Here is a 12,205-nt window from a genome sequence, read left to right as displayed (position 1 = left end):
AAAAGGAGGCAGCCCCTTTAGCTAAATATGCTATGAAGAGGTTCAGGATCCCTGATATCTGGGATGAGCTATGATGGGGGAAAGGGGGAGGAGTCCCTAAAAATTGAGCAGGGGACACCTTCCATGAGTAGATGGCAGATCTTGGATCCAATCCTTCATGTGCAACTGAATAGACCTCTTCTACCATTGCAACCTCTAGAGCAGCGGTGTTGAACCTCAAGCCTGTGAGCCAAACCCACCCCACCTGAGTTCCTAATCTAACCCGTTGGGGTTCCACAGGAGGCCATGCACCCTCCCCTTGGCCAAACTCATTCACAGGATCATTGGGGCGGGCACTTTTCTGCAGATTTTCCCCATTCTAAAGCTTGAAATGCCTCCCCTGAGCTGAGTTACTGACAGTAAGAGCTTTAAGCTGAAATACTGGGGAAGGCTGCTGTATAGGTTGGGGAAAGCTTCTGTACTAGGGTGACCATATGAAAAGGAGGACAGGGCTCTTGTATCTTTAACAGTTGCATAGAAAAGGGAATTTCAGCAGGTGTCATTTGGATATATGGAGAACCTGGTGAAATTCCATCTCCATCACAACAGTTAAAGGTGCAGGAGCTATACTAGAGTGACTAGATTTAAAAGAGGGCCGGGCACCTGCAGCTTTAACTGCTGTGATGAAGAGCAAATTTCCCCAGATTCCCCATAGATACAAATGACACCTGCCGAAATCCCCTTTTCAATACAACTGTTAAAGATGCAGGAGCCCTGTCTTCCTTTTCATATGGTCACCCTAAATCTGTACAGGATCACGGTCTAAGTCTGCAATCCTAAATGCTCTCTTAAAGGCAATGCCATTAAAACACAAGATTGTGTGTGTATGTGTGTGTGTGTTTCCTTCCAAGTAAGCATATTCAGGATTGCACCATGAGAATATGTAAGAATGTGACCTGGGATGTCCTCTACTGAAATCCTTCCTCAGCAATGAAGTCACTGGATATTTCTTTCTCTTACAAAACCCCATCTCTAATAGGTGGGGCAATACTGGAGGAGAAGGCTATTAATAGCTACTAGTCCTGATGGCTCTGTGCTACCTCCAGTATCAGAGGCAGTAAGCCTATATGCACCAGCTGCTGGGGAACATGGGTGGGAGGGTACTGTTGCACCCATGTCCTGATTTATTGGTCCCTGGTCACTGTGTGAACAGAGTGCTGCACTAGATGGAACCTGGGTCTGAGCTAGCAGGGCTCTTCTTAGGTTCTCATGTTCTTAATGCTGGCCAACTTTACAAGCTTGTTGTAAGGATTGAGACAGTGGTTATGAAGTGCTTTGGACACTGTGCGTTGCTCCAAAATATGGTTGCGACAATGACTACCACCTAATTCAACACTCCCACCAAAAGCAGCTTGCTGACAAAATGTAGGGTGACCCTATGAAAAAGAGGACAGGGCTCCTGTATCTTTAACAGTTGCATAGAAAAGGGAATTTCAGCAGGTGTCATTTGTATATATGGGGAACCTGGTGAAATTCCCTCTTCATCACAACAATTAAGGCTGTAGGTGCCCTGCCTTCTTTTAAATCTGGCCACTCTAGTATAGCTCCTGCACCTTTAACTAGGGTGACCCTATGAAAAGGAGGACAGGGCTGCTGTATCTTTAACAGTTATATGGAAAAGGGAATTTCAGCAGGAGTCATTTGCATATATGGAGAACCTGGTGAAATTCCCTCTTCATCACAACAGTTCAAGCTGCAGGAGCTATACTAGAGTGACCAGATTTAAAAGGGAGCAGGGCTCCTGCAGCTTTAACTGTGGTGATGAAGAGGGAATTTCACCAGGTTCTCCAAATATACAAATGACACCTGCTGAAATTCCCTTGTCTGTACAACTGTTAAAGATACAGGAGCCCTGTCCTCCTTTTCATAGGGTCACCCTACAAATTGCATCATTCCAAACAAAGTCAACCGCTTCTCCTTGGAGATCTCAGCTGTTTTCTATATCACAAATGCCCAATCCCCCCCCCCCCGTCCCCACAATCAACATGCATTTGTCCAAAACTTTCATTTCGATGGCAGCAACATCGTCCTGAGCCACACACTCCTGGTCTGTCTCAGGGTGCTCAATGAAGTCTGCGCGGATGCCGCTGGAGCTTATATGTTGTCACCTGAACCAACCAGGAGCCGGCTCTAGCTTACTTGACTCAGCTCTTACTGTCTCCAGTAGTTTTCCCCAGCCAGCCACCCTCCAAATGTGTTGGACTACAACTCACACCATCCCCAAATGGCTGGGGCTGATGGGAGTTGTATTCCAACACAACTGGGGGGTGCCCAGTTGGGCAAGCCTGGCTCTGACGGTTCACGATTTGCATATTTATGCTGGGTGCACGTCCCCAGGTACAAGGACCACCTGCTGAAATAGTAGGGCCGGCAAGCCCAGCATCCCTGGAAGTCAGGTGGTGGTTCATCATTTCAGACCGTGGACAGGCCGTTCTGAGGAATGCTCCTTTGGGGGCTGATTCTGTCCAGCAGGGATAACTGTGTGACGTAAGTAACAGGGCTGTTCTCTCTGGAGAGGGTCCCATGCTGCCGTGTGAAGCTGAGGTAACGTTGGTAGTGCCATTTGTGAAGGCGTTTCTTGAATTCGGCCTGAACCTAAGATGGAGGAAGCGGGGTAGGAGAAGAAATGGAGGATTAAAGCCAGGGCTGAGCGAAAACCCAAAGCTAAATTTTGCCACCTTATTCATGACAAAATAAATTTGCCCCTTTTGTTGAAATTTGGAACCGGGGTGGCGGTGGTAGCTATAAAGATTAGCACAATGTGCTGGAGGGAGTGGCCGCCCAGATGAAGGAAGCATATACCTGTGTTGCCAAGGCAACACGGGGACACTCTCTTCTCTTCTGATGCTGTGCTGCAGCATCACAGCACTGGAAGACAGGGGAGGTGTCTGTATTGCCTTGGCTAAGGGATGGGTGGGAATTTCATCTGGTTTGTTTTTTCGATAAGAACGTACGTATCACATATCATAAATTTCTTCAAAGACGGGGCTAAATGGAAATGAAATTAATAATACGCAAATGCAGAAGAAATGGAAATTGACGGGGTTTTATTCTATCTATGCCCAGGGAATTGAGTGATTAGCTCTTTAAAATCTGGTTTCGGACGCCTGTGTATTCAGGCAGGATTGCAGTGTTGAATTCTGGTTCTCTGCTATTTTTCTGACAGGTTCCTCATTTTTAACGATCACATGGCAGCTCACAACTACACGGCAGCAAATTCATTCATCCCTCATCAGGGCAACCAGGAGACACTCTCTATTGTCCAGTGTTCACAGCACAGGGCAGGAATATAAGGAGAGCCACCCACTTATCTAGGGAATTTATTTATTTATTTATTTATTAAATTTATATACCACCCCATAGCTGAAGTGCTCTGGGTGGTTTACAAAAGTTAAAAACAGTGAACATTAGAAAGTATACAAAATTTAAAACCATAAAAAATATAAAAACGACAGTATAAAACAACAGTATCCATTTAATCAACAACAGTTCTGGGGTCCATTAAAAACAAACAAACTTAGCATATGTTGTAAAATGCTGTTAAATGCCTGGGAGAAGAGAAAAGTCTTGACCTGGTGCCGAAAAGATAACAATGTTGGCGCCAGGCGAGCCTCATCAGGGAGATCATTCCACAATTGGGGGGCCACCACCGAAAAGGCCCTGTCCCTCGTTGCCACACTCCGAGCTTCCCTCAGACAAGGCACTCGGAGGAGGAACTTAGATGCTGAGCGCAGTGTATGGGTAGGTTCATGTCGGGAGAGGCGTTCCATCAGGTATTGTGGTGCCAAGCCATGTAAGGCTTTATATGTTAAAAACAGCACCTTGAATTGGACTCGGAAAGGAGAAGGAGATTAGTAACTCCCCAGTGCCTACCTCATGTCTTTTACGGCTGCAGTGTTTACAGACAGCCACAGAAGAAGAATAAAAATAAACATAGGAGTTTGGTGAGGGACACAGAAGAGAGGTCAACGAGGATTGCCCACACATTTCCAAGCATATCTCTGGAGTGCTAAGGGATAGCAGCTGGATCCTTTAAAAGCCGGGAACCCCAAAATGCTGGATTTAGAGCCATGGTTGGGAATGTTAATTTCCAGTTACAAGGTACCGCTTGTAAAAGGGGACTGGCATGACACATACTCAAAGGCGACACTTAGAGGATCGAGGCAGTCCTGGGGCATGTTTCAGTAGGCCCAATGATCAGAAAATAGCAAGAAGAGAAAAGAAGGCAGTGGGGGTTGTGCTTTTCTAAAGCAGATCAAAGCACCTTCATGGGGCATGTCTACAGCAGCCCTGTATCCCGGGGTTGTTCCAGGATCATTCCTGTGCATCCAAATGCCACTCAGGGGAACCTGGGAGTAGGCAGGGACAATCCCACCATTTTCCTGGGATAACCCTTAGGTGTAGAAAAGGCTGCAGTTTAATGATTCCTGTATGTTTCTGAGCCAGATTCAAGGTGCTGGTTTTAACCTATAAAGCCTTACATGGGGGGTTGGACTCGATGGCCTTTTAGGCCCCTTCCAACTCTACTATTCTATGATTCGATGATTCTATGGCTTGGAATCACAATACCTGACAGAACACCTCTCTTGACATGAACCTACCTGCCGGACACTGCGCTCAACATCTAAGGTCCTCCTCCAAGTGCCTTCTCCGAGGGAAGCTTGGAGGATGGCAACAAGGGAGAGGGCCTTTTCTGTGGTGGCCCCCCAATTATGGAATGATCTTCCCGATGAGGCTCGCCTGGCACCAACGTTGTTAGCTTTTTGGCGCCAGGTCAAGACTTTTCTCCCAGGCATTTAATGACATATGCTGAGTTTTTTCTTAACTGACCCCAAAATAGTTCTTTTAAATGGATATTGTCTGTTTCTATGCTTTTTATGGTTTAAAATTTTGTATATTTGTTTTTAATGTTCACTGTTTTTAATCTTTGTAAACTGCCCAGAAAGCTTCAGCTATGGGGCAGTATATAAATGATGATGATGATGATGATGATGATGATAATAATAATAATAATAATAATATTCCAGGAAGGCACCTGAGAGAGCTCTTCTCATTTGCCCTTACCTCTCCATTTAAGAAGCAGTACAGGAGAGCAACAACGAAGCCCTTTAAATAGAGAAGAAAATAATGAGAGGCAGATATATTCATGCACAGCCACACCCAGATCCCATCAGCAGACAATGGAATCATGGAGTTGAAGGGGGGGCTGATAGGCCATCTAGGGTTAATACTGGCCAAGGAGGGCCAACTCATAGGCCCCAGGCCAGATCTGGTGCACATCACCATTTTATCTAGGGATGTCACAAGAGGGGTGGAGTCCGGCAGACCCTCTCATGCTCACTCCCCCCGTCCCCCTGTAGCTGAGCCTCCACGCTACCCCAGACCTGCTCGCTGAGGAAGTCTTGGAGTTGCCAGTCCCCAGAGGGAGCCACCATTTTGAATAATAATAATAATAATAATAATAATAATAATAATAATAATAATAATAATATCTGTTACCCACCTCTGCCTCTGGATCGAGGCAGGGTACAACACAAATGCAAACACCATAAAATACATCTAACTAATTAAGACATTTAAAACTAATACATTAATAAAAGCAACACATTACCATATTTCTTCGATTCTAAGACGCACTTTTATTCATTATTTATTTATTTATTTATTTATTTAAAATATTTATATCCCGCCCTATATCACTAAGATCTCAGGGCGGCGTACAGATCAAAACATACAGTATAAAACAATAAATATACACAGTTAAAAACAAATTAAACCATAATCCAAGTTAAAACAATATATAATTTAAAAGCAATAGATGCAGTTAAAACAGTTAAAACAATATGCCAGTGAGTTTAACCATCAAAGGAAAAAGCCATGTTTTTACTTGGCGTCAAAATGCAATCAATGTTGGCACCAATCGGGCCTCCAAGAGAAGGGCATTCCACAGTCGGGGTGCCACCACAGAGAAAGCCCTCTCCCTTGTCCCATCATAATGTATATGTTGTACTTTCCCCCCCATATAAACATCTCTAAAAACGGGGTGCGTCTTAGAATCGCGGGTGCGTTTATTATTTCTTAGAATCAAAGCTTTTTTTCTGTTGGTGGTACTGAAATTAGTGTGCGTCGTACAATCGATGGCATCTTAGAATCAAAGAAATGCGGTATTAAAAAGGCATCTTAAAATTCAACTGGGTAGGCCTGCCGGAAGAGATCAGTCTTTATGGCTTTCTTAAATTCCGGAAGACTGTTAAGTTGACGAATCTCTCCCGGCAGGTCATTCCAGAATCTGGGAGCGGCAGAGGAAAAGGTCCTCTGGGTACAAGTTGTCAGCCTTATTTTTGCTGGCTGGAGTCAATTCTTCCCAGAAGACCTGGAAATGGCAGCTCAGGCATTTCCGTACGTCTAATGTTGAGTCAATGGCCATATGCACAACATTACTGGCCAGCGTGTGAGACTGGGAGTGGTGGCCGAGGGAGGCAGCCGTGCAGTTGGCCAGTTGTGGGGGGAAAGTCTTCTTCTCTGAGCTGGAGGGCTGACAGGGAAGAAGGCACAATGGCCAGGCACTGAAATTGCCCACTGGCCGGTGTGCATGAGTGTCCCTTCTTCCCTGTTGTCTAGTAATGAAAGCAACTGTGACAGCGGTCTCTCCACCTGGACGAGGTCTCTCCCGTCCCTAACCCTTACCTGGAAAGAGCCCAGGCCCAGCTCAATGTACAACCTGGCCACCATCCCAACGCTTTCAGGGAACAAGGCAAAGATGACGTAGTGAGCCCCAAAGAGAGGGATGAGGAGTAAAGTGGATTTAGCCAGTCGCCTGAAAGAGAGACAGGGGAAGGGAGCTCAGTTCAGAAGTGGTTATAGATCCTTTCCGAAATGAAAAATGGATGGAGTGGCCAGAACGACTCATGTGATGGTTTGTTTGAAGGCTAGTGGCTTCTACTACCAAGTGCTGGGGGAAAGGCTGCTGCAGAGAAGGCGTGGTGTGTTCTGCTGAGCCTGAGAGTATTTGTCTGCCTCACCCATCTCCACAGGTATTAAAGCCTCCAGAGTAGGGGTGTGCACGGACCCCCCAATCCTCTTCGCGCCCGATCCGCAAATTGCAGATCGGGCCCGCTCTGCCCCGCCTCGATCCGCCTAGGGGCCGCTCCGCTCCACTGCGGAGCTCCAGCTCTGAATCAGAGCTCCACAGTGGTGGGGAGTGGCGCCAGGTAAGGCCCCCTCCCTCCTCTCCCTTACCTGCGTCTGTCTGTGGACCCGCGGCTGCTTCAACTGAGCCCGAGGACTCAACCAAGAAGACTAGGCCGCAGTTGCGGCCTAGTCTTCCTGTTCGAGTCCTCGGGCTCAGTTGAAGCAGCCACAGGACTGTGGACGGATGCAAGTAAGATCCCCCTCCCCCTTGCCCCCTTACCTGGCTTTGCCGCCATCGCTGCATGGGCGGCAATGACAGCGGCAGGGCAAAGTAAACCCCCCTTACCTTTCTTTGCAGAGCTCCCGATCGAGGCGAAGGATCCGCCTTCACCTCAATCCGCTCCGCAACGCTCTGCGGCTCCCCCGATCCTCTTCGCCTCCACCTTAAGCGGAGGCGAAGCCCCCTGATCCGCTCCTGCTTCTCTGGTCCGAGGAGAAGCGGAGCACATCCCTACTCCAGAGTGCTGGAAGACGGGGGGAAAGGCTGCTGCAGAAAAGTGTGCACTTCCCATGGGCCTCTGGAAAGCGCGCTTTCCCACCCTCCCTGTGCCAATCAGGGTCTGAAAGGGCCGCTTAACGCAAGTATGAAGAGTGTAATGGAGGTCAGGGTCCACCTGACGTCCCTGCAAGGTAGGCTCCTGGACTAAACGTCCCAAGTTCCCCAGGCAACCCGCCTCCCTAGCCTTGTCCACAACCGAGACGAGCCAGATGTCCCAGGAATAAAACACAAACACACATTAGGGACCAAAGCAGGTTTATTTACACCACTAAGGCCTTGGCTAGACCTAAGGTTTATCCTGGGATCATCCCGGGGCCATCCCTGGCTGCTCCTGGGATCTCCTGTGTGTCATTTACATGAACAGGGATGACCCCGGGACGATCCCGGGATAAACCTTAGGTCTAGCTAAGGCCTAAGACTAACATGTAAAGCCTTGGTCAGTAAAAGCTAGGCAAGGGAAAGGGGAAAGGAGGGGTGGAATAAAGGAAGGGAGGGAAAAGGAGTGAGGAAGAACGGCTAGCAATTACTCCAATAAAAGAACCAACAGTCATTCCATCACCCAGCCACAGCGGCGGCTGACTTTGTCCACAATACCCCAACACATTAAAACATAAGAAAAGCCTATCTAACCACACCCCAAGCAGCCCCCCTGGCCTGCTCGGACCTGATCTTCCCGTCGCCACGCGTGCTGTCCAGCCTAGGAAGATGACGACTCCCTGACACTAGACTTTTTATCCCTTCTTCAGCCTTCCGGCCCCATAACCCACGTCAACCAACCGATGCCCTTCCGGCCTCCGGCGACCCCTCCCAACAGGAGAAGGACCCACAGCTGAAATGAGTTAACAGTTAGGCACCCCCCCCCTCCGATAAACTAGTTTAACAGTTAGGCACACACCACCACCACCCGGATAAACTAGTTTGACCCTATGAAAAGGAGGACAGGGCTCCTGTATCTTTAATAGTTGCATAGAAAAGGGTATTTCAGCAGGTGTCATTTGTATATATGGAGAACCTGGTGAAATTCCCTCTTCATCACAACAGTTAAAGATGCAGATGCCCTGCCCTCTTTTAAAGCTGGTCACTCTAGTATAGCTCCTGCAGCTTTAACTGTCGTGATGAAGAGGGAATTTCACCAGGTTCTCCATATATAAAAATGACACATATTGAAAATCCCTTCACTATACAACTGTTAAAGATACAGGAGCCCTGTCCTCCTTTTCATATGGTCACCCTATGATAAACCCCAGGTGCTAAAGTGAGAGCTCTCCCACCTGAGCCTAGGACAGCAAAACCTGAAACAACATGAAAGGCACTCTGCACATTCTTGGTAGACACAGAAAAGCGACATTAAATCATAGCAGACCTCATTGTCCTTCACAAAGAGGTCCTTTCGGAGGCCCCAGGAAGTGTGCTTTGCCTCCCCCCCCCATGCCAATCATGGCCTTAAAGGCTCTCTTAATTTAAGGCCACGATTGGTGTGTGGAGGAGGCAAAAGCGCATTTTCCAGGGCTCTGGAAAGTGCATAATTTCCAGGGGAATTGCACACTTTCTGCCCCACCCCCCGGACCATATGCCTCAGCAGGCGCTCAGTTGGGCTAGTCGCCTGGAATAGGGCCTGCTGGGCAGCGCTGGGTGAACTTGCACGGTGGACGTCCCATCAGTTCTTCGTTGCCTATCCACAATGTATGGAAATGACACCTAAATATGCTCAAATTTCAGAAATTGGGCGATAATTTGCATCACTTGTTGGTAATGTCATTACCAATTCAAGGTGCTGGTAATGACGTTTAAAGCCCTAAATGGCTTGGGATCTTGAAACTTGAGGGAGCGCCTCTCCTTATATCTGCCTGCCCGAGACTTGAGATCTGTTGGAGGAGCCCTTCTCCGCATCACACCAGCGCAACACATATGCTATAATGGGACAAGGGAGAGGGCTTTCTCTGCGGTGGCACCCCGACTGTGGAATGCCCTCCCCTTGGAGGCCCGACTGGCACCAACGCTGATTTTATTCCAGCGCCAAGTGAAAACATGGCTTTTTAACAAAGCTTTTAATGGTTGAATTCACTAAGCTGGCACATTGTTTAAACTGTTGTAATTGTTTTACTGCTTTTAAACAAGTCCGGGCCTGATTCAAAGTGCTGGTATTGACATTCAAAGCCCTAAATGGTTTGCGGCCAGGTTATTTGAAGGAACGCCTCCTCCCATATGTACCTGCCCGGACCTTAAGATCATCTACAGGGGCCCTTCTCCGTGAGCCCCTGCCAAAGGAAGTGAGGCAGGTGGCTACTAGGAGGAGGGCCTTCTCCACTGTGGCACCCCGGCTGTGGAATGAGCTCCCCAGAGAGGTCCGCCTGGTGCCTACACTGTACTCCTTTCACCGCCAGCTGAAGACCTTTTTATTCTCTCAATATTTTAACACTTAGTTTTAACTTAAATTTAAATTTTACTGTTCTAACTCTGTATTTTAATCTTATATCAATTTCTGCTGCGTGGTTTTAAGCTGGTTGTGCTTTTCATACTGTATTGTGTATTTGCGGTTTTAGACTGTTGGTTGTTTTATTATGGTTTTAATTTTTGTGAACCGCCCAGAGAGCTTTGGCTATTGGGCTGTATAAAAATGTAATAAATATTTATTTACTTATTTATTTTATTACATTTATATACTGCCCCACAGCCGAAGCTCTCTGGGCAGTTTACAACAATTAAAAATGTTAAACATTAAAAGTATACAAAATTTAAAAACCATCAAAAACATAAAAAAAAACAGTATAAAAACAACAGTCTCCATTTAAAAACATTTATTTATTTATTTATTTATAAATAAATAAATAAAATAAAATAAAATAAAATTAGATCTTGTTTTAGCTTGGTTCATAGTTTACTAACAGGGACTGGCTGGCGAGATCACATTACGCCAGTCCTTTTACAACTTCATTGGCTGCCAGTCCAGGTCCGGGCCCGATTCAAAGTGCTGGTATTGACATTTAAAGCCCTAAACGGTTTGGGGCCAGGTTATTTGAAGGAACGCCTCCTCCCATATGTACCTACCCGGACCTTAAGATCATCTACAGGGGCCCTTCTCCGTGAGCCCCTGCCAAAGGAAGTGAGGCAGGTGGCTACTAGGAGGAGGGCCTTCTCCGCTGTGGCACCCCGGTTGTGGAATGAGCTCCCCAGAGAGGTCCGCCTGGCGCCTACACTGTACTCCTTTCGTCGCCAGCTGAAGACCTTTTTATTCACTCAGTATTTTAACACTTAATTTTAACTTAAATTTAAATTATACTGTTTTAACTCTGTATTTTAATTTTATATCAATTCTGCTGCGTGGTTTTTATCCTGGTTGTGCTTTTTATATTGTATTTTGTATTTGTATTTTTAACTTGTTGGTTGTTTTATGATGATTTTAATTTTTGTGAACCGCCCAGAGAGCTTCGGCTATTGGGCGGTATAAAAATGTAATAAATAAATAAATAAATAAATAAATTTGTTTTTTAGCTGTGTATATTTATTGTTTTATACCGTATGCTTTTATTTGGTGGTCGCCTGTTGTGGTTCTTTTTGTTCATTAGAACTCCACCATTGCCTTGCATTTATTTATTATTTATTTGTGCGCCGCCCTGAGACCTTAATGATATAGGGCGGGATATAAATGTTATAAATAAATAAATAAATAAATAAATTCAGCCAAAATTTGCGCCAATTGCAGAACCTTCCCTGCTCCCCTTCCCAAAATGTGCAAGATGCAGGGGAAATCCACAAACTGGCCTGACTCCATAACCAAGCATCACATTGCTGAAGTAGGAGTCTCCCATGCTTGCACCATTGCCACCTGATCTCCATTGGTTCATGTGTCCTATCTTCCTTTCCCATGCAGCAAGTACTCATCAGTTGTCTTCCCAACCGCTGTAGAAGCCACAACTGCGGGGGTAGCCCTCTCTCAGGCAGAACTTGGCTTACACTGTGCCAGAACGGCAGTATGACAACAGATGCTGGAGTTTTGGAGTCCAGCATCTCCAGCCGAGGAGAAGTGAGGTCACTTACACAAAATGCCTTGTATGCCTTCCTCTGGTCTCCGAAGATTGCAATTTCTGCACCAAAATCCGGATGACGTTTAAAAGAATAATGAAGTTCATCTAGAGAGACCAAAGACAACTTGTCAGTCTCCACTAAAACTTGGTGAGTGTTTTTCCACGTCCCATTATTTTGCCCAGGCAATGACACTGTGGGAGAGGCAGAGTGCTGGAAAGGGAGAGGAGAAATCATACCAATCCTTTCCCCACTATTAAATGCCTTCAAATCTTCTGTTATATAGGGTGGGCAAGGCACCTTGCTAGTACGTTGGGGGTTTTTTTAGGGATGGGCAAACAAAGGATGTTCAAGATTACTAGGATTCCCTGAACATCATCTTTCTGCCCTTCTCATGCCCGAATCCCGCTCGTGTTTGCAATTGCTGTTGGAACTGTGCAGAAGGGGAAAGTG

The 12,205-nt window shown here is 46.4% G+C and overlaps 1 protein-coding gene across 1 annotated transcript in view; it reads right to left on the bottom strand.

Moving 5' to 3' along the window:
• Window positions 1-2,414: 2,414 nt before the first annotated feature.
• Window positions 2,415-12,205, bottom strand: part of LOC134392376 (vasoactive intestinal polypeptide receptor 1-like) — a 48,797-nt gene continuing 39,006 nt past the window's right edge. Inside the window, exons 10-13 of the mRNA XM_063116701.1 lie at window positions 11,768-11,859; window positions 6,727-6,856; window positions 5,104-5,145; window positions 2,415-2,634 (exon numbers count right to left, since the gene is read on the bottom strand). Coding sequence (XP_062972771.1) covers window positions 2,452-2,634; window positions 5,104-5,145; window positions 6,727-6,856; window positions 11,768-11,859 — 447 coding nt within the window. The 3' untranslated portion in view covers window positions 2,415-2,451. The remainder of the gene's footprint in view (window positions 2,635-5,103; window positions 5,146-6,726; window positions 6,857-11,767; window positions 11,860-12,205) is intronic.

Source organism: Elgaria multicarinata, chromosome 1 (genome assembly GCF_023053635.1).
Source record: "Elgaria multicarinata webbii isolate HBS135686 ecotype San Diego chromosome 1, rElgMul1.1.pri, whole genome shotgun sequence".
Classification (NCBI taxonomy): domain Eukaryota; kingdom Metazoa; phylum Chordata; class Lepidosauria; order Squamata; family Anguidae; genus Elgaria; species Elgaria multicarinata.
Note: the sequence above shows the minus strand (reverse complement) of the source record. Positions and strands in the feature narration are given on the sequence as shown.